Source organism: Ambystoma mexicanum, chromosome 3q (assembly GCF_040938575.1).
Source record: "Ambystoma mexicanum isolate Mex_15411 chromosome 3q, UKY_AmexF1_1, whole genome shotgun sequence".
In the NCBI taxonomy this organism is placed as follows: Eukaryota; Metazoa; Chordata; class Amphibia; order Caudata; family Ambystomatidae; genus Ambystoma; species Ambystoma mexicanum.
In genome coordinates, this window is record NC_090926.1 from 214,520,007 (window position 1) to 214,544,559 (window position 24,553).

General features: G+C 47.4%; 1 protein-coding gene across 6 annotated transcripts in view; it reads right to left on the minus strand.

The window, feature by feature from the left end:
* R3HDM2 (R3H domain containing 2) overlaps positions 1 to 24,553 on the minus strand; it is a 2,186,793-nt gene that overhangs the window by 1,244,770 nt on the left and 917,470 nt on the right. For all 6 annotated transcript variants that reach the window (XM_069653574.1, XM_069653576.1, XM_069653575.1 and 3 more), the window contains one exon: positions 5,251 to 5,359. In XM_069653574.1, the coding sequence (XP_069509675.1) occupies positions 5,251 to 5,359 (109 nt within the window). The remainder of the gene's footprint in view (positions 1 to 5,250; positions 5,360 to 24,553) is intronic.

A 24,553-nucleotide genomic window follows, 5' to 3' on the forward strand; every position in this document is an offset into this window, starting at 1 on the left:
AGATACAGGAGATAACCCATCTGGCGATGGAAGGACCCCCATAAGTAATGAAGAGCTGATCTGCTTTTCTGAACGGTTTGGTCCTTTCTAGATACAATTTTACAGTTCTTACCGCATGTAGGTTATGTAGGTCTATGAAGAAAAACGGGAAGACATACTTCCTGATTTAACTGAAAATCAGAAACCTTAGGTAGAAAGGAGGGGACCGTAAGGAGGACTACTTTATCCTTATGGAACACTATGTAAGGTTCCTTTGAGGAGAGAGCTTGTAGCTCTCCAATCCTTCTAGCCAAAGTAATGGCTACTAAGAAAGCCGTTTTCCAAGTTAGAAATTCTAATTCACATTAAGCCATAGGCTCGAATGGTTTCTGCATTGGGGTGACAAGACCATGTTGAGATCCCACTGAGGTGGAGGTTCACGAATAGGGGGATGTAGGCGTAGAAGGACCTTGAAGTGCCTTCAAATGGCTTTGTTGGAAAGAGAGAAAGACTAGTGTTCTCTATTCAGGTATGCACCAATAGCTGATAACTAATAAAACATGAAAGACATGACTTTTCAATAGAAGCCTCTAGAGGGTTATGGTTTTGGTCCAAGGCCCAGTGACAGAACCGTAACCATTTGCTACGATATTGCTTCTTAGTAGAAGCTTTCCTAGAAGCTGACATGGTTATATTTTGCTCTGACAAATGTAAGTGGGAAAAGGCAGGTTTTTCAGGAATCAAGCCTTCAAGTTCAGCAATTGAGGGGAGGGATGAAGGGCCTGCTCTTTCTGTTGAGTCAAAAGATTCCTAGATGATGGGAGATCTAATTTGGAAGTCCCCGCTAAGTCCAGGAGGTCTGGAAACCAAATCTGGCGAGGCCAGAACGGGCTACTAGAATCATTGTCAGATTCTGTGACATTCTGAATTTGAGCAATATTTTGTGTTTCAATGCGAGAGGTGGAAACGCATTAAGTGTTAGTTTCGACCAATCCAGATGTAGAGCATCTCCCAGGGACTGAAGACCCTGACCTTGCCTTGATGCAAACCGAGGGTAGAGAGTTGTGCTGGATGGCAAAGAGGTCTGCTGATGGATGGCCCCACTTCTGAAATATCATCTTTGCTACTTCAGCTCCCACTCATGCAGAGCAGGCTGTAACCTGCTTAACATGTCTGCTAGGACGTTCTTTTTTCCCTCCAGATGGGACGCCAACAAGAAAATGTGATTCTGAATGGCCCAATACCAAATCTTCACTACTAGGAGACACAGGGGGAGGGAACAAGTACCAACCTGCTTGTTGATATAGAACATTGCAGTGGTATTGTCTGTTAGAATCTTCACCACCTATCCTTGAAGTGAGGGAAGAAATGATTTTAGAGCGAGAAATATCGCTCTTAGTTCCAGGACATTTATGTGGTCCTTTGTGCACTGTGTGCTGTTAGACTTGGACAATGGGCTCCCCACCAACTGTACTCCAACAGGTACGTTCTTATAACTATTTGGTGAAGAGGAGGCTGAAAAGGAGAACTGATTAACAGGTTCTCTGGTGAGCTCCACCGGAGTAGTGAGTCCTGAACTGGTTTTGGAATTTGAATTTTCACTTCCTGTGAATGCAACAGCTGGTTCCAGCTGCAAGCAAGATGCCACTGGACTGTTCTCATGTGGAGCCTTGCAAAGGGAACTAGGTTTATACAATAGGCCATTAGTCCCAAGAGCCTTTGAAACCACCAACCTGCAAGAATCTGATGGGTATTGAACTTTACGATGGTTTGTTGAATATCTTCCACCCTTTCCAGGGGTGGAAAGGCTCTGTGTAAAGTAGTATCTATAACTGCTCCTAGGAATTGGATCTTTTGCGAAGGAATTAGCTTGGAATTTGCCACATTTATGGAAAACCCCAGGTTGAAAAGGATGTGGCATGTTAATTGCATCTTTTTAAGCAATTCTCCTGGACACTGGGCCTTGAAAGGCCAGTCTAGGTATGGATATATATGTACTGTCCTTAACCAAAAAGTAGGCTGACAGACCCCAGAACTTTTGTGAAAACCCTGGGAGCAGAATTGAGCCCGAAGGGAAGACATGAGAACTGGTAATTAGACCTTCCTATGGTGAACCTCAGGAACTGACTGTGATCTTTGTAGATGGAGGATGTGAAAATAAGCATCCTGTAGATCTATAGATGCCATCCAATCATTTCAATGAAGAGATGCTAGAATCTGAGGAATGGTCACCATGTGGAAGGTCTCGATTGACAGAAATTGTTTGAGGTCTCAAAGGTCCAGAATTGGACGGGTCCTGCCGGATTGCTTTGGGATCAGAAAGTAACAGGAATTAAATCCCTGACTTAATTCCTCTTGAGAAACCAACTTATCGCTCGTAAGGAAAGGAGTTTTTGGATCTCTTCCAGGAGCTCCGGGCGGGATTTTTGGAGCTTTGGCAGGCAGAATAGTCAATCAAGTTCTGAATGGGATGGAGGACTTATACATGGCATACTTGGATGACATTGCAGTGTTCAGCCCTACATGGAAAGAACATATTGAACACTTAGGCTTTGTATTGCAGGCGCTGGAAGAGGCCCATCTAACCATAAAGGCAAGCAAATGTCAAATTGGTCAGAGTTCAGTGGTCTACTTTGGACATGAGGTAGGAGGTGGTGAAATAAGGCCACTGCCTAGCAAAGTACAAGCTGTACAAAACTGGGCCACCCCTACTACTCAAACCCAAGTGGGAGCCTTCTTAAGTCTCACTGGGTACTATAGGAACTTCATAGAGAACTATGGGACCATAGCGTCTCTCTTTTATGTCATCTCCTCTCCCAAATTTCCTAAAAAGGTCAAGGAATGAGGAGTGCAATCAAGCATTTGAAGGTCTGAAGAAAGCCCTTTGTCAAGCTCCAGTCCTAAGAGCTGCTGACCATCACCAACCCTTTATTGTACAAACTGATGCTTCTAATGTAGGTACAGGTGCAGTCCTTCGTCAACTGGATGAGAAAGGTAGGGAACACCCCATTTGTTTCATCAGCAGGAAGTTAAAGGATCCTGAGACAAGGTGGGCAATTTGTGTGGTCACTGAAGAGGTTTAGACCATACATACCTTCATCATTCAGACTGACCACCAACCCTTGAGCTGGCTGATGCAAATGAAAGGGGAAAACCCAAAGTTACTCAGATGGTCAATCTGCCTGCAAGGATTTGATTTTTCCATTGATAACAGAGCAAGAAGTGACCACCAAAATGCTGATGTCTCTCTAGGATGTTTGTAACCGACTAGAGGTATGAGAACCATCCAGGAGTGGATTAAATCCTCCTGTCCCTTAGTCTTGGGGGGAGGAGGGGACGCAAGTGTTAGGGAGAAATCTCATTTCATGGCTAATTTCCCTTACCTAGTGAGTCCCTCAGGAGCTTTGCTGGATCTCTGGAGTTATTTCTTTCCACATGGTAAGAGTGTGAGCTTTTCACCACTCTTGTGTTTTGCTATGTGTTTTTACCTGTTTTTGTGATTGTGGACTCTGGAGTACACATCTTCAGTAGCCCCCTTCTTTTGTGCGTCACACAGCACCGTCTGTGCAGTGACACAGGGATGTCGTTCAGACTTCCCACCGACTCCATTTCTGAGGCTGACTACTGTACCCCGGTAAAGTTACCATTAACTTTACTTAGTCAAATTTAACCACAGATCCAGTACACACCATCTTACATGGAGTACTGAAAGGGTTGACTCTTAGCCCTTTTTATCTGTACCTCGTAGAGCATTGTTTCGCTCTTTTAACATTTAGACATGGCTGGTGGCAGTGGTATCTACCCTAATTTTCTACCGCGGTTATCTTATATAACCGTGGTAATATTGTAGGCTATTGTGTTAGCCTCGAACTTAAACCCGCTCGACCAAATACTTTTTCTTTTGGCTCTGGAGCGGTTTATTCGCCATTTTTTTTGGTTAAAATCCTTCTTGTGTTTTACTTTGCGCAGCCAGGTTTGTCTTCTTTGTTCACTATCTTTTGGCGGGCTTCTGCCAAGAAGCTCTCCTCAAGGCGCTTGGGTTTCCTAGGATACCCTGTGCAGGGGGGGAGGGGAACTACACCCCTCCCTCACATTCAGCCCACCTAGACACCCAGGCGCCTTGAGGAGGGCTTCTTGGCAGAAGCCCGCCAAAAGACAGTGAACAAAGAAGGCAAACCTGGTCTCATTTCCTAACTGCAAGTCGGGAAAATGTAGCGGAGCATTTTTTTTCTCAAAATTCATATAAGCCATTGCCGTACCAGGCCAACCATGTCCACCACCTACCTTTTTTTCTGTCATTTTCCCGTTTTTCCCCAGACTATGAACTTTTCCCTACATAGTTGCCCGACCTGCGCAAATCACCCCTTCCTAAACTTGGAATTTTGTCTACTTTTCAGAAATGTATGCCTTTCTGTCCTCCCATTCAGCTTTCATACCCTTTTCTTCTATTCCGGCCACGCATGTCCTATTGGAAAACAATTCCCAAATCGCCTACCTCTCACGAACGGTTGATAACCATATCAAAAAATGGGGAATTCAGCAAAAAAACACAGGCTTCTTTGTACATCATTTTATTGGCATTTTTTGAAAAACCCCAATAGTTCTCCCTTTTTGGTTATTTTCTCTCACCCCCCGCCCCCACAGCAAACTAGGATTCCTGGGTGGCGTTACGACCGCCTACATGTGGGAAAAAGAAGGGGGGGCCAAATTTGGCAGAGATATCTCATGTTACAAAGCATTGTATAGCGACATACCAAAATCACCAAAAAAGGCCTTCGCACTGTAGGGGCGGGGGGGGACCCAGGGCAGTTAAGGGGTAGTTAAAGTAGTGTCGACCCTCTCTGTATCATAGTTTATACTCCAATTAAGAAATTGAATGCAATATATATTATGGATTAACCATCCATGGCCAGGCTTTTCATCTGCCACAATGATTTATTATTTTAACCAACAGGAGAAATGTTAATGCTTCATGTCATCACTGTTCTGTGAGAGGGAAGCATGCACTGCTATCAGTGCAGTTTTGGATCAGTTCTCAAACAGAATACTTCAGATGCCATTGTTCTTTCTCAAACCAGCAGCCTTTGCCCAGAACCTAAATCAAACCCTACAAGCGATCATGTTTGAAAGCACTTATGAAGGCCTTCAGCAATAACTGTGCTCGCTCACCAATAACACTGAAAGCTCTCCCCACTACACACAGTAACCTTGCCAGGAGTAGTTACATTGTTTGCACGGCCCCAATGAGGAGTGAGGACCTCATGCTCTTACCTGGTTATCGTCCCGATCCATGCTGGCATCGTCCCTCTTTAGGATGAACCGCTGCTGAAAATCACAGCTCTTCTCATCTTTGATGTGTTCTGAAAACCGCTGCTCTGGGCTGTGGCAGAGCAAACAAAGATGTTATGCTGGGAAAAGGTGCAAGTGTTCCTATCTCAGTGTGCTGCAAAACACTGACTGCTCTGGATATCAATCTCACAAAAACACGAAAAAAAGAACAGAGAAAAAGTAGTAAATAGCGACAGAGAAAACCAACATAAAAGAAATAAGAAAAACTGGAAATGAGTGAGAAAAGCTAACATACACAGAAGTGTAAGTGGGGGAATAAAATTGATTAAAAGGAAATCAGAAAAACAAAGGCAGGAGAAGTACAAATTACCAACAGGAAAACAAAGAAAGAAATGAGCAAGTGTGAGACAGGCAAAAGGGAGAGGAAAGAAGCAGTGGAGTGGAAAAACAAGAGAGAAAAATAGGAGAATGATTGGGTCGAACAAAGAAAGCAAAGAAAAGAAGGGGAGAAATGTGAGGAAAAGAAACAACTGATTAAAAGGAGAGGAAAAGAGGAAAGTGAATGACAAGAAAAGGATGACAAAGTGGAAATGAAAGGTAGTGAATAAACAGCTATAGCATGCACTTTGTCACAGATGTGGCTGCTACGTGCAGAACTGCTAGCATCATCGAAAAACAGATTTGCAGTAGGTTTAGGTAAGAGTCTGTTTCATCTCTCAGAGAAAGGAATTTTACTTCAGTTGCCATTGGTACTGGGCATGGTCTAAATAAAGATAACACTTGGCGCAACGCTCCATCCTCTCACTTGCGAGCCAAGACCACTACTTGTTTTATAACAACCTTATTATTTGAGATCATGGATTTTATTGCATCCATATTCATCATTTTGTTTTTATACATGTTTAGGTAAAACACCTATCCTATTACATGTTCCCGGTAGAATGGCTTCATAAGATAGCTAAATAAGCATGTATGTAATCAACTTAATATTCACAAAAGGGCTCTATTGAAAGAAAGAAAATACTCAAGGCACCAGTTTTCATTTTATCCAATCCATACATGTAAATACAAACAGAAATGCCATGGTTACTTCGGTGTTCATTTGTAAAAACATATAGAAAGGGAAATGCAAGTGCTTTGTTTGGCTTTCTAAGCCGTCAATCATATCTTGCAGGCCCATCAATGTATGGTTCAAAGTAACAAAAGTGGAGAGAATTTATGAAGGAATTGATTTTCTTTTGAAGTTTAATTGGCTGTAGTTGTGGCTCAAGCCAGCAGCAATTTCAGTAGCAGCAAATGTTTATTTTCTAAATTCTCTTTACTGATTTTGTACATTTGCCATGAAGATAATTTTATACAAAAGTAAATAACATTTGAAAAAGGATAAAACAATTAATGGAACACATCTTCCCTTCGCCATCTGAAAATATCTGCCAATTAATATTAATTGTAGTCTGTCCATGGAGCAGAATAACCTATATAAATGTGTGTGGCTCAAACACCACAAATAAGCCACTTCTTTCAGATTAAAATCTAGACAGTCCCCCCCCCTATAAAGTGAAGAACAAAAATTAACGTCTGCCATTAATGCCAATGTCCACAGTAAATATTCCGTTTCTCCTTGTTCATCTTGTATTAGGTCAATTATCTCCCTCAATCTATCTATCCATCCATCCCGAGTAAAAGTGTTCACAACCACCCCGTATCTCCCCCATCCCATACACTCCCACCATCTCTCTTTTTAATAGAGCCAAAAAAGTACCCAATGAGTCATGTTTAGACACTGAGGCTGGGTTTAACCAATATCTGGCTAGAAACTAACATTTTCGAAAAAGACAAGCCCTTCAACGTGCAGGAAAAAGGTTTGTTTATCGTAAGGGTGGTTCACAGCATGTAGCCACCCCAGCTTTGTAGGAAGAGTGGATTTCCAACTCTGTGCCAATGCCAATCTACTCGCATTCAGAAGTGCCTTAAGCAACCAAGCTTAACTCACTCCTTCCTTTCCAACCCTCTGGGGGTGCCCCGAGAGAAATAGCAAGGGGTCTTTAGGAAAGTCAATCATTGTTATCTCCTGAATCCAATACAAGAGCTCTCCCTAGAAGCATCCTTTACTGCATCCTTTCGCATAGACATTGCTCACTGACCATATATTTTAATTAACCTGTGTGGATCATAATAGTGCCATCTGTGCAGTATTCTGAAGGAAAGCGCCAGTTAATGTGTTGACAGCTAACCTGTAAATGTTGCTCTACAGATTTTATCCCAAAATACCTCAGATAGTGTCCTACCGACATCACTCTTCCACACCTGCTTGAATTTCAATGGTTCCTGCCCAATCTGGGATACAAAAAAAAAAGTACATATAAACACTCTCCTAGGGTCTTCATGAGTTAGCACCGTTTCACACACTGCCAAATTTCTAAAAATGTACCTTTCCTTTCTTCCATCGAGAGTGGCCCTTCTGTCATCAAATATGTGAACATTTTTATGGCATCTTCTCCAAGCTCCTCCTTTAATTGGTCAATATGCTTGAAGGATACCTTTTTGAAAAACAGGCCTGCCTTTTATCAGGGTAGGGTCAATTTCCCCAACTTTTAGTGGAGGCTGTATAAGAAATGTAGAAAAATGGTACGATATGGATAGCTACAGAAATTTAGTCTCAAAAATTTATATTTTTTAAATAAAGCCTTAGCTATAATTCAATATACATAAATCCCTCAACAGAATTTTCCTGCAAAACTAATCAAGTTTCCTGGTGTTGTTCCTGCATAGTGCTACCTATCAGGGACCTCTTCAGTTACTACAATATTCACGTTTCCTGCTCAGCCAGTGAATATCTACTTCTGCATCATCCAAAGTGCATCATGTTTAATTACATTCATCAACCAAGAAGTCCCAACTACTGTCCAGAGCACACCATGTTTTCATGGTGCGATCAGGTTAATCAACATGAATGTAGCCACCACTCTGGGTAAAGATGAACCATAATATATATGCCTCGGCCTTTCCCCCTGCGAAACACCCACTGTTGGCATTGGTAAGACGTTTGAACGTGTGGAGAATAGAAAGAGGCACTACACGTGCTTGCTTCGGCTTGGCCTGGTCTCCTTGAGCCTTGCGGCCGAATGTTTCGGCGTGTATTAAACACTCCCGTTGGGACAAAGGGTTTACTGGAAATTTGACCAAGAGTCTTAATTGTTTCGTGCTCCTTTTTTGCCGTCTCCAGCTCGTCATTGACTGCTTTGCCAATGAAAAAGCCCTCCTCGATGGACATGTTAATAAGTGCCGTCTGGGTTTCTGGCTTACACCCCGAGTCGCTAAGCCAGGAATGTCTTAACGACCCTACCAGAGCTGTCTGCAGAGCCTAAAACATTCTTCAATATGTACTGCGAAACCGGTTTCTCCTCATGGTTATTTTGAGCAGATGGGACTGTGTTGGCTCTGGTACCAAGTCCAGGTGACGTGAGACCTCGCCCCACTGGGTGTTGCTATAGCTGGCAATCAAAGTAGTAGTAGTATTTGCTATCCTGGTACGGCATGCAGCAGAGGTGGTGATGCATTTTCCTACGGTATACAATTGTATGCACACCTTGTTAGGAGGTGTTCCAGAGGTCGAGAGTGGAACACCTGCTCTCATCTGTGTAGTGCTAACGGTTATGTAGAGCTGCTTTGTAGAATACTGTAATGTATAGAATATCATGAGGCCATGATGTCAACTGGTTCTGTTAGAAGAATATTTGTGCTTGAAGGGAGGCAGTTTGCTTAGGATATTGAGAGGGAAGGTTGGGGGGTCTTTAGTGTGCTGCTTGAAAACCTAATAAATCCTGTTTTGTTCACATAACTTGCCCTGTGAGCATCCTTATTTTGGCGACGAGTAACCCGTGAACCCCAGCCTTTGTGGTTAGAAGCTTGGCCTCCCGCCCCACCGCATTGTCACATCTGCTTGCAAGTGCGACGAGGCAACCAGTGAATGGTTTGGCTGCCCCTACCCCAGGTGCCAGCAGGGTAACGTGGGCACAGCTCCAGCTGAGAGTGGCGAAGCGACCGGTGAATGGTTTGGCTGCCCCCTGCCCCTGGTGCCAGCAAGGTAACGTGGGCTCAACTCCTGAGTTTGTTTTTGCGTATGGATTGCCTGATTGATGGCCCAGCTGTCCAGTAGGCGTGGCCACGTGGCGCTCACCCGCCCATAAGTATACAGAACGTGGAGGCGCAAGTCGGAGTGACAACATGAGGCGTACTACGTATACTACATCCACTGATAATACATATGGAGTCCTTCACTCCGTACCAAATCAACCAGAGAGATCCAGACTGCTAAGGCGCGCATATCACCCAGGGCCCATTTGGGAAGGCGATCCTTCGGGTTTGAACACACCAGGCTAGCAACTCATTCTTCCATGCTCTATACGTGGACAACGCTGCACTAAATCTGAGATTGGAGTATCCTGGTGATGGTACTGTCTTGCACTGACTAATGGTTGAGAGTACTACACTGTGGGTGTGTTGGATTCAGTCGGATTGACAAAGTCCTTAAAGTGATAAAGTACTGCAGGCATCCTTGGAGTGACTTCTTGCAACATGGAAATGGCTGGAGTACCAGGTCCCCAAATGTTTATGCCAACGCCAGGGCAACCTAAAATAAAATGGGGCCCATGCAAAAAGGGTTTTCTCTACTATATGAAGGCAGCTTGTGGAAATGGGATGTCTACAGAACGCAAATTATCAATGCTGATGCACTTCAGAGGTTATGAGGGTCAGAGGATCTTTGACACTACCAGATATTACATAACTGGATATGGGGGGTGGTGCAAACTATTTTGACAAAGCTTTGTTGAAATTAGATAAGCATTTTGAAACAAAGATAAGTACTGTTCTAGAACGCTACTATTTTGGTATGAGGGTATAACAGGAAGGGGAAAATGTGGAAGAGTTCATTACTGCTTTGAGACATTTGTCTTTGAATTGTAAATTTGGAGTGAAATTAGACTAGCATATTTTTTTTTTATGCACCAGAATGCCTACACCCCTGGAGTAAGAGGAATAAGACGAAAAATATCTATGGCACCCCCAGCTTCTACCAAACTTAGACTCAGATTCCGATGTCAAATGGGTCTCTTGAAGGAAGACCACCCCAATCTTATGACGTTCCAGATACTGCAAGACTTTCCGACATTTGGGCTGACTATTAAGACCTCTAACATTCCAGGTCATGAGATGTACTGACGCCATCAGCAGATAATAAACCACTCACTCTCCCACCTCCAGCAAACCCCATGGGTCCCCCAAGTTCCCAATGCGCACCATCGGTCCCCCCGTACGCCCTCCCACCACCCCATTCTACCGACAACCCCCCAACTTGTCAGTGGTCGCCACCTTCCCTCCCCGCCCCTCCAGCCCACGGACCCACAACCCCCCCCCCCACCCATGCTGGAATCCCCAACTTTCCAGCACCTCAACAACCATCAACATTTTCAAAATCAGCTTGCGCTCCGGGGGCAGCTACGAGCCCAACCCTCCTTCGCACCTCCACAGGATAAATGTCTCTGCTCACGGATCCATCATGAGCTATCCGAAGCGACGGCAATAGCTCCAAGCTGTAACCATGCCAAAGGGTGTCAGGCCTCTCCCATCTGTGATCTAGGAGACCTCGGCAACATGTCAAGAAAAGAAGAGGCCTCCTCCGGAGACTGCAAAAATAACGATTTCCCCCGTGGACCACTCGTAGTTTAGCGGGGAATAGCATCACATATTGCAGACCTTTGTCCCTCAACCGCTTCTTTACTTCCAAAAAAGATTTCCTGGCCGCCTGCACCTTATCGGAGAAGTCCGGAAAGAGTTTAATCACATCCCACTTGTAGGACAAGGTACCCTTCTCTCTAGCTTTCCGGAGTGCCACATCCCTAGCTCTATAGTTCAGTAGGCGGGCAATCAATGGTCGAGGTGGGGCACCCGGAATCGGCCTGCGGCCACTGGGGATCCTGTGTGCCCTCTACACAATACAAAGCGGGGAGAATCCGTCCGAACCCATGGTCTCCCGCAGGATTTCCTCCACCAGTGGTTCCATGTCTCTTTGGCCTGCCGACTCCGATAAGCCGACAATCCGTATATTGTTCCGGCGGGATCTCGATTCGAGATCATCCTGCTTCTCCCGAAGCTCTCTCATGGCTTTCCTGACTTCTGACATTTCACCTGAGACCGCCGTTGCCACATCCTCTACCCCCGACAGGCGGCCTTCCGCTTGATCAAGCCTTTCTCCATGCTTGTCCAGCCTGACCTGCATGTGGTCTACCTTACAAGTCAGGGTATCCAGCTTGCCATCCAAAGACTGTATACCGGACTGCAGTTGCAGCAGCATAGCTTTAATGTCTTGAAAGGCTGCCACCGGATATGTATCATGCCCTAAACTCGGCGTCTGCTCCATCTCGCTCACCGGTCCCCCACTCTTGGCCTGTGTTGACATCTCAAAATCAATTTGGATTGCTGTTTACCTCCTTTCCCCGGCCTGGACATGGCTAAGTTGGGCACAATAGTATCGTGTAGGGTGTAATGGCCAAGGCCACCCAGTCACCTGTTTCTCGATCCAAGGGGTATGAGGGATCATCAGGGGTTCTGTACCAGGCAGGAGAGCATGCACCAAGAATCCCCCGGACCCGTCTCCACAGAAGAGGAATGCCCACAATTTGCTCCCAGCGAAGTCTCACCCACCTCCACACCATCAAGGTAGGTCCTCCCCGCTTAACATTTGGTTCCTTAGTGCACCACAGATCCCGTACACTCCCAAACATACCAATATCCGAGACGGCAGGGGCCGGAGGGGTATGGAAGGGGGGAGCACCCTCCAACAGTCAGCAGATTAATGAGCATTTCACGGGTGGGTTTAGCGCCTCCCCCGGCGCCTGCTCACATAAGCGAGCTGTCAGATAAATCACAGGGAAAGCAGCTGTTTGGGCGCCCTGAAGCATCACCTAATCAGGCCTCATGTTACGCCAGCAGGCGTGGAGCATCAAACTCAGAGCGGGTAGCCAATACCCCCAATGTAGCTCCTCTGGGGGCTTATGAATCTTCCTGGTTCACCTCGCCGGACCTTTTCCCCCACCTTTTCATAGGACTATCCTCCAAGCCCCCAACAGGACGAGAAGTCCTCCTATGCACCAAGATCCTTCGACTAGGCGAGATATCTTCACAAAAGATGCCACCCGCGGGGGCCGGGGTCGGCTCCCAGCGCCCGGCGGAGTCCGCGGCCACAGAGCAGGGAAGACAGGCGCCGCAGGGCCAGATGGGCAACGCCGCCCCGCCCGCCCACCCCCCACCACCGCCAGGCGCACAAACTTCTTCCTCGCCCCTATGAGCATGCAGGGCCGCAACTTGGGAAAGACACCGCCGGTTCCCCGCTCACCTTTGCGCGGCCACCGCTGCCGCTCTCGGCCGCCACTGACGCGCAGCAGCCAGATCTCCTCCGTCCCCTGAGCAGCGGCCTCCACAGCACGCAGTCCGCGGGAAGGCTGTTCCGCCAGTCTTGAACGGGCCAGCGCACTCCTCCCGCACCTGCTTCCTGCGCCGCAGAGGGTACCCTGTCGGATCCCGCTCCTCAGGTCGCTGGTGTCCAAGCGGGGGCGGGCATCGCGCTCTGCCCGACCCCAGCAGCTGCCGCTCTGTATGCAGGGATCCTGGAGGGCCACCTCAGCACTGCTCTGCAGGCCCGCACCTCCCCCACACGTCTCCGAAGCGGGCACTGTCCTCAGCCGCACGCAGGATATTTAGCACTTTGCCAGCCACACCACAGCTCCGAAGGAGTCCTCCTAAGCGCCCAACACACCACAGCCGCCAATGCCGTCGTTAATGTGGGAGATTCTCCGCAGAGACTACCGGATAAAAGGCCGGATAGCAGACGTGCTGGAGAGCTTCACGGGCCCGTGGCCCTCTTGGTCGGGCTCTCTAGCGCCCCTCTAGACTAACATATTCGAGATCAATTTATGCTACATTGTTCCAATGATAGGATCCGTGAAGAAATAGGATTAAGAGGACACCGATCTCGAATGGTTAAGAGGACCCCAATCTCGAAGATGTTCTAGGAATAGCAAAAAGAGTAGAGCATAATCTACAATGTGTTGCTAAATTAGCAATCAAGGAGACAAAATTCCTGTTAGTGAGGTTTTGAGAGTGGTGGATCAGAAGAAAGATAACGGCATAAAGGGATACGATTGTGGGTCTGAGAGGGGTGGTAGCGGAAATAGTATACCCCAAAGAGAAGCTGTTGTAAAAGGTCCCAAGCGGGAGGAGCGTCTGTGCTTCCGATGTGGCAGCTCCAGACATTTGTCTACCTCCCCTATATGTCCGGGAAGGAGAGTTGTGTGCGGAAGGTGTCAAAAGTGGGGTCATTTTGAGAAATGCTGTCAAAATTACTCAATCAGCGATGGCAGAAAGGTGATTTATGTTGAGGACGACAATAGTCTCTCTGATGATGATGGAAGGGTTGAAGTGGTGACGGTCCACATGGTAAAATGCAAGGAAGAAAATGACTGAACATCCCTGTGTGTGGATCAGTGTGAATGGCCGATCAGTGAGAATGATGGCGGACTCATGCTCTAAAATAACACTGATGTCACAAAGTGTGTATGAGAAAGTTGTGGGCAGCAAGATTGGGGCTCTGGCCCCATCAGGCAAAAAGCCAGGAGGATACAATGGTAGCAGAATAGATGCAATTGGATGCTGTGTGGCTGACTTTGAGTTTAAAGGTAGAGTGACTCAGGGAAAGGTATATGTTACGACGAATGGAGAAACGCTTTTGGGATGGATGGAGGGAGCAAAAAGGTTTACGTATAAGGCTGGATCCAAACACAGAGGAACATGTTCTCCATGTGGGAAGTAAGATGAGTTTCATTGAGAAATTTCCGGAGGTATTTGCCGACAAAGTAGGTTGCTTGAAAGGAATGGTACACAAGATTGTGTTGAAAAATGACAGTACGCCCGTAGGTGCCAAGTTACAGTCGGTGCCGTTGTATATGCGGAATGCTGTACATGAGGAACTTGAAAAATTGAAAGGACGGGAATTATAGAACCTGCAAAGGCAGTTGAATGGTGGTCACATTTGATGGTTAAGAAGTCGAGTGGTAAATTGAGGGTTTGTGTAGACCTAAGAGAATTAAACAAGTGTGTGGTTGCTGATCACCATCCCTTACCCAATATGGGGGAATTGCTGAGTCGCATTGGAAACGCCAAGCTATTTACTAAATTGGACATGGCAAGTGCATACCATCAAGTTGATTTGGAACTGGAGTCGAGGAACCTCACCGCATTCATTACGCATGATGGTATATTTCAGTTCTGACGTATGCCTTTTGGTTTAATATCTGCCTCGTCCGTATTCCAGAAAATTATGGATACAATTCTAGGGGGAATGAACAAGGTGTGGTGTTTCCAAGACAACATTTTAATATGTGGTGAAAGTGAGGATGAACTTGAAAGGAATGTGGAAGGGGTGTTACGTATCTTCAGGGAATGAGGAATAACTCTTCGAGGAGAGAAGTGAGTATTTTCTACAAAGGTCGTAGACTATTTGGGTCATGAGATTTCTGAAGAAGGGCTAAAGCCAAAGAGAGCTGGTTGAGGGGATCAAGAGAGTACAGTCACCGAGAGACAAAGCAGAATTGAGGTCCTTTCTTGGGACAATAGAATTCTATCATAGGTTTGTAGATACGTTTGTAGATAGCGTGAGGAAAATGATGTCTCTGCTGAAGAAAGGTGTGGATTTTAATAGGATGGCGAATGCGAGGATGAATTCCGAGAAATTAAAAGAAAAATTGACATGTCTAAGGCGTTGGCCATGTTTGTTACGCGCAAGGAAACTACTCTGGCTGTGGACGGCAGTGAGGCAGGTATTGGTGTTGTTTTGTCGCAGGTGGGTGCTGGGAATGAGGTGGTGGTTACACATGCCACCAGAATGTTGAGGGGTGCAGAACAAAATTATTCAGTGCTTGAAAAGGAGGCTCTGGCTTGCCTCAATTTTTCAATGCCCCAATGGCATGTTTTGTGGGGTAATGAGTTTATGTTACGGATGGACCACAAACCGTTTAAAGCAATCTTTGAAAATCAAGGGTTGGACAAGTTATCAAGGAGGGTCGCTTGTTGGGTGACTAGATTGCAATGCCATAAGTTTAAAGTTGAAGTGATACCTGATAAAGACAATGTTCAGGCAGATCATGTTTCGAGGTTGAGAGCAGAGGAAAATAATGATAATAACAGAAGTATGGACCGCGAGAGTGAAGGCACCACTGATATGGTAATGGTCACCAGTGATGGAATGATAACCAAGGAATAGTGGGTAGGAGCACTGGAGAGTGACGAAAAGTGGAGACGGAATGTCGGATTTGTGCGGGATGGATGGCCTGAGAAGAGATTGTTAAGTGGTGAAGAGAGGGCGTTGTGGGAAGTGAGGTTGGAATTGAGTTTGAAGGAAGGATTGTTGTATCGTTGGGATCACCTGGTGGTACCTAATGGATTGAGTAGGTTGATCAATGTAGGACACCAGGGTCACATTTTTAAAACCAAAGAAATAATAAAGGCGGATTATTGGTGGCCAGGATTTGATCGGGATGTGGAAATGGTGGTTGGAGGGTGTGAAGAATGTGCTAGGTCAGGGAAAAATTAACTGACTCCTCCCTCTCATTTTCCCACACATTTCTCTCACCTCTCGCGCCTGTCGCTGCCACCTCTTCAATATTTGCAAAGTCCGCTCCTCCCTCACCTTCCGTGCTACTAAACTTTTAATCTTCTCCCTTATCTTCTCTCGCCTATTCTATTGCTCCTCTTTACTCTTTGGACTACCTGCTTCTCATCTTGCCCCCTCAACTCCATCTACCATTCAGCTGTCCGTACCCACTGTCTCCTTGCCCCTCATGACTCCATTTCTTCTTCGCTTTCCTTTCTTGGTTGGCTTCCCATTCACTCCCAATTTAAATTTCATTTCCTCCGTCTAGTCTTTAAATCTCTCCATAAACTTGCTCCCCCTTATCTCTCCTCCCCCTTCGGTCAGCTGACCACTTCCTGCTCAGCGTCCCTCCTCCCGTTTTCGCTCCTTTTAGCTCCTAGTCCCCATGCACTGGAACTCCTTACCCCTCTCAATCCGCGCTATACCTACCTTTTCCTCCTTCTGCATTTCTCTGAAATCTCTTTCTCCATTCCCCCCCCATGAAACCTTCCCCCTCTCATTCTCTTACCTTCCCTCGAATCTTCCCTATGATCCTCTCTTCCCTCCCCGTTACCTTTACCCTTCCTCATTTTCACCCTATACCCCTTCTGTTTCCCTCCTCCTTCCCTTCCTCAACCCATCCCTCTCCCCTCACAGATTAATTGCTCTACCTACTGTTTTATTGGTTTAATTCATGATTGTAAATTGCTTCTACTGTTCTAATGTTCTATGTATTCTGTTATAATGTAAAGCGCTTTGGACTAAAATGCTATATGAACACAAATACAAACATATCCAAGCTAGATTGCAGCCAATGAATAAAGTATAGGTGCCGAGAGGTGTCTGGCAAGATCTGGCTCTAGATATCCTTGTTCTAATGGACTTAGGGTGTGGAAGTGGTAGGTTTGTGGTTTTGCTGGATAACGTTTCACGATGGAGTGAGTTCAAGGTGGTAAGGGATGTAACGGGTCAATGTATGGTGGAATTTCTTCAGACGATATTTGAAAGGGAGGGTTTACCCAGAACCATACTGATAATGGGCCACAATTTATGGGTGGTTTGTATAAGGAATATCTGGAGGGATGTGGTGTGAGACAAGCGCACCGCGTTGTATCAGCCTTCGAGCAAAGGCATGGTTGAGAGGCTGAATCGCAGCATCAAGGATGCTGTTAGGTTGGCTGGTGTATGTGGTGGTGAACGGGGGTGAGCGCTTTTGAACTCATGAGAGGCAGAAAACCAAATACAATGCTATCTCCGGCGTGGTTGGGAAGGGCTAGAGAAACCAATGGTGTGGTGGAGGAGATCAGAAAAATAATGGATGGACGAAAGGAGCGGTGGCTGAGGAACGGGAATGAAAAATTTCCGAGGAAGGCAAGTGTTGTGGAGGTTGGCGACATGGTGCGGGTGAAGAAGGGTGCTGTGTCAAGGAAAGTGGGTGGTGCAAGTGCTCAAAGGAGCAGTCAGGTTGGAGAGTGGTCAGGTGTGGAACATGTCGAGTATTGCTAAGGTGGGTTAAGAGACTACTTTTACGGGTATAGGCTGCTTTTACAAAGATGTAAGATGTAAACAGTGTTTTGTTTATATTCATATTACAACGCATAATATTGTGATTAATAAGTTTCCATTGCAATGCCATGTATATTTTGTTTGCAAGACATTTTCCTTGTTTCGGTGTTTATATAATGTATCCCATGGAAGTCTTGGGATTGCTAATGATTTTTGTTTTCAAGGGAAGGGGATGTGTTATGTAGACCTGCTTTGTAGAATACAGTAATGTTTAGAATGTCATGAGGCTATGAGGTCAACTGGTTATGTTAGGAGAATGTTTGTGCTTGAAGGGAGGCAGTTTGCTTAGGATATTGAGAGGGAAGGTTGGGGGTCTTTAGTGTTCCGCTTGGAAACTTAATAAATCCTGTTTTGTTCACATAACTTGCCCGTGAGCATCCTTATAGTAACTACTAGGGAGTCAGGCTTAACGTGTCCCTTAACTTAGAGGGGATTTGAAGGGGAGGGCCTGAGGGCCTGAAGGCCTTTTCTACCAGTGGGTTAACCGCCCTAGTAAGGGAGGGGGTGGATAGTGATGGGGAGACCCTCTTTTTGATGGATTCCAAGAGGGGTATGGCTTGGCTGGCAGGCCTTCTCATTAAGAATATTTTCCACCAAGTCAGTCCCTGTGGAGCTAGATTCATCCGTGTTTATGCCAAAGTGTTGAGCAGCCTTCTTTAATAGCTCAGTATGGAGAGGCTAGTGCGTAATGGGAGAGGAGCGACCACCTTCCTCTACCACAGGGTTGATGGAAATGAGATCTGGGTTGTCCTGGTCCTGAAGGTAAGTATTCTCCCAATCCTTACCGGGGTCTCCTTGATCATCTGTCCAGATGTCTTGGTCAGTTTGCATGGATTGAATGTCAACAGGACCACCCTGTGAAGGCTCCCCGGGTGGCTGGCCGGGGCCAAAAAGAGAAGGTTCCACTGGTACTGTAGGAGGATGCTCATTAGGATTTGTATTAGTGGGCAACTTGCTCATGAAATCCACATTCCCCATGGTGTCCTCAAATTGAGCGGAAGCTAGGGGAGGGGATTCTTCCTCAAACTCTTCACTGGTCTGAGAAGCCTGTTCATCAGGGGCAGGGAGCTCCTTGTGGTGTTTTTTCTGCGTGTGCGACATGCTTCTTCGACGCCCGTTTCGACGTCTCTGCCTCAACCGCCGATCAGCATTTATGCGCACCTTTCGCCAGATTTTGTGTGTGTGTGTGTGTGTGTGTGTATGAACGCCATGTGGTAGACGCCTAGGCTGAACCACATCAGGCATGGTCGACGTGATGTTGGTGTGCCGGAAGGCGTCAACTGACGGTGTGCAGCCCTCCACCGATGGACTTGTCGAAGGGACAGCTAGAGTGGCAGGGGGGGTTTGCTTGTGGGAAAAGGTGTGTGCTGGTTACAGAGTTATCGCCAGAGGCCTTCCTCTCAGCAGCGCGCTGCAACTGCCTATCGATGCTGGAACAGGCATGCGGTAACTGGAAAGTTTTGCGGTAGTGTCTAGGAGCTCCGAATTGGAGTCTCTGCTGCCTTGGCTTTTGGGGTCTGATTCGAAGATCCCGGCAGGAGACTGACTCAGTCGACATAGCGTATGCCGCCCACCTCTTGGTCCTGCGCTCCTTTAGGGTCCTAGGACGAAAGAGTTTGCACGCAGTACAACGAGATTCGAGATGTTCACGCGGAATGCAGTGATTACAAACTCATTGTTTGTCTACCCGATGAAAAATTCCGGTTACAGTTAGGGCAAAACGGGAGTGCATTCCATAATGGAAGGCAGACAGAGGCAGCAACAAGAATAGTAGGGGCAGGAAATGGTGGAATGTATTCTACAAAAATGAACGGATCAGACCCCCCAACTCTCCCTACTTGTTAGGCCGAAGCCCGTTGTAAGAGTAGATGCCCAGTTCAGCAGCCTGGATCAGCAGTCGAGGAGCTCCGATTATCAGCCGTCGAATTATTACATTGAATGCAAAAGACGAGAGAAGTTTTTAGAAGAAATCTAACTCAAGTAGCGCACAGCTAAGGACTCTGCTAGAAAACAACTTGCCATAATGGCAGAAATAAATCTGAGGGACCTCGACATGTGAGGGATCATGGGTACAGGGAACGTCAAACTAGGGTTAGTATTACAGTCACGACCTGTCAACGTCCCTTTTTGAACTTCGAAAACTTCATGTGAAATACTCTGCGACTTCCACTAGATGCTGGCCTATGCAAAGCATGTGATTCTAAGTAGATCCACAAGCCTCAAACATGCATATAGATGATATATGATATGGCATTTATAACGCGCCTATACACAAGTGTTTCAAGGCGCGATGAGGCAAGGGAGGGGAAACAGAGGGAAGACAGACACCGATCTTCCTAGGCCAGGTGACAGAGAGCGTAAGTGCTGGGGAGGTGGGGAAGAGGAAATGTGCGAGAGGGAAGGGGGAGGGTTAGTGCAGTACATAGGATAAACAGTAGATAAAGAGAAACAATAAATAGGTACAATAAATAAGAAGTGCGTCCAGCTGGTGGCAGGTGCAAGGGTAAGTGCAGACATCAGGTGTCAAGTGCTGGTGGGGCCTGTGGGGATACAGAACCAGCCCCATAGTGCAAGGGTTGCCAGGGGACAGTGCAGGTGTGCAACTGGCGGGGAGTGAACATGGGCCCGGGAAACAGGGTAGCCAGGTGACCAGTGCAGTTTCAGTCAGGAGTTCAGCAGGGGAGAGAAGGCGAGAACGCAGAGGCAAAGAGGAAGGTCTTGAGATGCTTCCGGAACCGGAGATGGTTCTCCTCAATTTTCAGAGAGGCAGGGAGGGTTTCGAGAGGGAGGCCCCAGCCGAAGAAAGATCTACCACCAACTTATTGCTTGGGGAAGCGACTGACCCTGAGGAAGTTGGAGGCAGATGAGTGAAGAGCTTGAGAAGGAGAGTTGAAGGTATTGAGGCCCCAGAAGGTCTTGTGGACAAGGCAGAGGTTTTTGAACTTAATCCTTCCAGCCACCGGGAGCCAGTGCAGAGACTTCAGTCCTAGAGATACAATCCCTGGGCTTGAGGCCAAGGACAAGTCTCGCAGTCCTGTTCTGGATGAGTTTCACAGTGTCACGATGCCTGCCCCCGGAAAGCCAGACCAGGCCCAGCAAACCCGGAAGCAGGCATCATGCCACTTGAAGCATGCCCAAAAACCCCAGTTAGGGGCTCTTTGGCTACAGTCCTGGCGCCATGGGCGCCAGGCTCATTACAGAAATCTTACCTGTTGCAGACCATGCTGCATACCTACCTGATGCAGACCATGCTGCACGAAGCCACAAGCCAAATGAGGCTTAAAGGGACTACTTTACCTCAGGGACTCCTTTCCTCTCGGGTGGGGCTGAGGAAGAATACTTACCTGGGACTTCTTCCAAGGCTATTTAAGCCACACCCGGAGAGCCACACGTGCTTCGCGTTATTCTGCTTGCTGCAGCGTAACGCTCACCGTGTCTTCAGCAGCTCCAGTCTTCAGCCACGCCCGCTTCAGCCCTGGAACAAGAAAAGGAGAAGGAGAAGAGGCCAGAACAAAACCCTTACCTGAATCCTTGATCCAGCACATCGTCGATCTGGAAGAGAGAAGCCTTCTCAGGTGCATTGCCACGCACCTCGCAGCGCCGCGCTGAACTCACCAACCAAGGCTGCATTCCTTTACTCCATCGCGAATCCAGCACCTCCAGGCCATTCTTCAACAAGAAGAACAGCTAGGTGAGCAAGGGCAATACATACCACCCCCAAAGACTTAACTGATTTACCACAGGGGTGTACTCGCCTCATCTCGGGTCGGCGTAGTCAATTCTGCATCACTGCCGCACCCCGGCCCCTAAGGGGAAAAACAAGAACAATACAAATCGCCCCCAAAGACTTACCTGATTTACCACAGGGGGGTACTCACCTCATTTCGGGTCGGCGCAGTTAATTCTGCATCATCGCTGTACCCCGGCCCCAAAGGGGAGAACCACAATAGACCTACCAAGATCTTACCAATTGCCACTTGGAACTCTTCTGGTGGTTTAAATCCACAACCTGCAAGGAATCTGGCAGAGTGAAGATCAGACTTTTGAACTCTTACGAACAATTGGACTTAGAGTCAATACTGGAACTCACCAATTCCTCCACGCCAGTGAAGTAACTGGTCGTCTATGCGCCCGACGCAGGATGGAGAGCTCATCTTTCCAAATCTTCAGGTGAGATTAAGAGGGAACTTCAGGAGTGTTCTGTGGGCAGACAAGGGGAGTGGGAAGGCGGGTTAACGCTCAGATTACGGGAGGTTAATTCCCTTTCTCCATTGCAGAAAGATATTCGTACAAGTCCAACAAACGAAGCTAAGTGGGTCTGTCCAGTCTGTCATCTCGGCTCTACGTGTTACTCTGGTGGAAGCAACAGCGGGCCAGTCCAGATCGACGCCCCCGTGGGAATCAGGTGAGCGTAACACAGAGGGCGGAGAGTAGAGGCAGGCAGATTTAGAACGACTGTTGCAGTAGTCCAGCCTAGAAAGCACCAGAGCTCTGGAGACCGTGAGCTTCTGGGGGAAGGAGAGGAAAGGAAGAATACCTCTGAGGAGGTGCAGCTGGTAGTGTGACTTCTTGGACACGAGAGATGTGAGGAGAGAAGGAGAGTGTGGAGTCGAAGATGACCCCAAGGTTTTTAGCCTCAAAGGTGGGAGCAGGAAGAGGGCCAAGAGAGACAGGAAAGGAGGGAGCGGGTGTGCAGATGAAGAGAATCTCAGTCTTACTGGCATTAAGGAAGAGATCATTGGCGGCGCACCACCCCTCGATAGCAGACAGTTGGAGATGAGAGAAGGAGAAGAGATGGCTGAAGGGAGCCTGAAAATGAGTGAGTGTCATCCGCATAGCACTGAAAGTTCGGGCAGAGCGCGGGAATGTGGTGGGCAAGAAGTGCCAGGTACTGGTTGAACAGCCAGGGAGAGAGGTTAGACCCCTGGGGAACACCACAGGCAGAGATAGAGATAGATGAGAGGAAGGACCCAAGTTGGACCTGGGAGGGGCGATCGGAGAGGAAAGAAGTCAGCCAAGCCAGCGCCTGATCGGTGATACCCAGGTTATCACGGAGACGGTTGAACAGGGGGTGTTGCAAAGCAGGTCTTCACAGATGTTCAGGAGAGCAGTATCCGTACTTCTGGCAGCTCTGAAGCCAGACTGTTACGCTCACCTGATATCCCCGGGGGCATCTGGAAGGCTTTGAGATCTGGAACCCTGGATGCGTAGTTGCCCGGTGCAGGAGAATTAATCTGCAATTACAGAAGGGATGATTTGTGATAACTGTCACTAATGGGTGAATCTCACCTTAGTTATTTGTAGGGTGAGCTATTCGTCCTGCGTTTCTTGTGCAGGGGCGCTTGGCGTTTGTTGGCGAGCTGCCAGAGTTGCTTCACTGGTGCAGTAGCCTTCCTTGGGCCCAGGCCTTCTGTGACCCCGTATCTGCTGGTAGGCAGGTAGGTTTGTTAATTGTAAGTCTTTGTTCTGTTTATGGTGGAAATTTGTTAATGTCTTTATCTCCTCCTTTTCAGGTGCGAAGGTCTTGATGCTGGCGTGCCGGATGGAGAGGCACGTTTCTAGGTAAGAGAAAGCGCGCAGCGCCTTTATTGTCTTTTAAAGCTAACCTGTGTCGTCGTCGTCTTCTCCTCACAGGCCGCTGTGGTGCTGCGAGTGGATGAGAGTGCGATGAAAAACAGGCCCCCGAAATCCGTTAAGGTAAGTACAGCGCTGTGTGGTGGTTTAATATTGAAAGCAAACCTGAATTTGTGTCTTTTCCTTAGCAGATGTTGCTGTGGTGGTCCGGATGAAAGCGTGGCGTAGCGCGATGGAATTCAGGTAAGAATGATGGAATTCGATGTTTTGGAAGTGCGCGCTCTAATATTGATTTTCCCTTTCTCGTTATTGCAGGTCGCAATGTTCGAACAGCAGCTGTGGTAGCGGTCGTTAAGCTAGTACTCACAGGTGAGTGATGTTTCTTCTCTCGGCTTCCACAGATTGCAGCCCAGTTGAGATGCAGAGTGCTGGATGGTGTTTTCTCAGGTAAAACAGAATAATCTTGTTCTTGCAGGATTACAGGAAGATGATGAAGACCAGGAGCTGGACACGGTGAACGTCACGCTGCTGGTTGCAGAATAACACGAAGCGTGTTCTGCAGTCAGGGTGTGGTTTATATAGTACCAGGGAAAGTAGTTCCAGGGAAAGTAGTTCCAGGGAAAGTAGTTCCAGGGAAAGTAGTTCCATGCCTGCCACACCCAAAACACTAGACCGCATGGCTTGGTTCTTAGAACTAGACTGTGTGGGTGCTTCCATGTTGGATTTAAAGGCCCATGTACATAAATGGGACCTAGTTTGAACAGCCCTTCCTTCCTACATATGAGCCTGGTGCCAAAGGCGTCAGGACTGGCTCCAGGAGCCCTTTTGCAGTGGTTTTAGGCCCTCAGGGTTCTGGTGGGAGCCTGCTTGTGGTACAACTTGTGCCCCCTCACAGTGGTCATGATAGACTGATGGTCATGGAGACAACCAACAGGTTCAGTGTAAAGATTACACTGGAAGATGGTCAGCTTTTCCAGGAATTTGCCCAGGAAAGGAGTGATGGAGATTGGGCGATAGTTAGCCGGGCAGTGTGGGTCGGCAGAGGGTTTCTTAAGAGGGTGCACAAGGGAGTGCTTCAGGGGGGAAGGGAAGACTCCAGTGGTGAAGGAGTGGTTGCAGAAGTCAGCCAGAGCAGGAGCCAGGGTGTCAATGTGGTCCTTGATGGTTTTGAAGGAACAGGGGTGAACCTGTACTGACAAGACTTTCATAGATCAGACTTGTCCATAAACCTCATCTGGGAGAACAAGGGAAAGGAAGAGAAGGAGGGAGGAGAGGTGGCCGAAGCAAGGCCAGAGGAGGAGTAGGGAGTAGAGGGATGAGGGTGAGGAAGAGAGAAGGTACAGGATGGCCTGAGCTTTAGAAATGAAAAGAGAAGCCAGAGCTGTGCAGAGGGCCTGGGAGGGGACAGGAGAGGCAGAGATAGCAGCAGAATTGGCTAGTTCCTTGTAGATTTCAAAG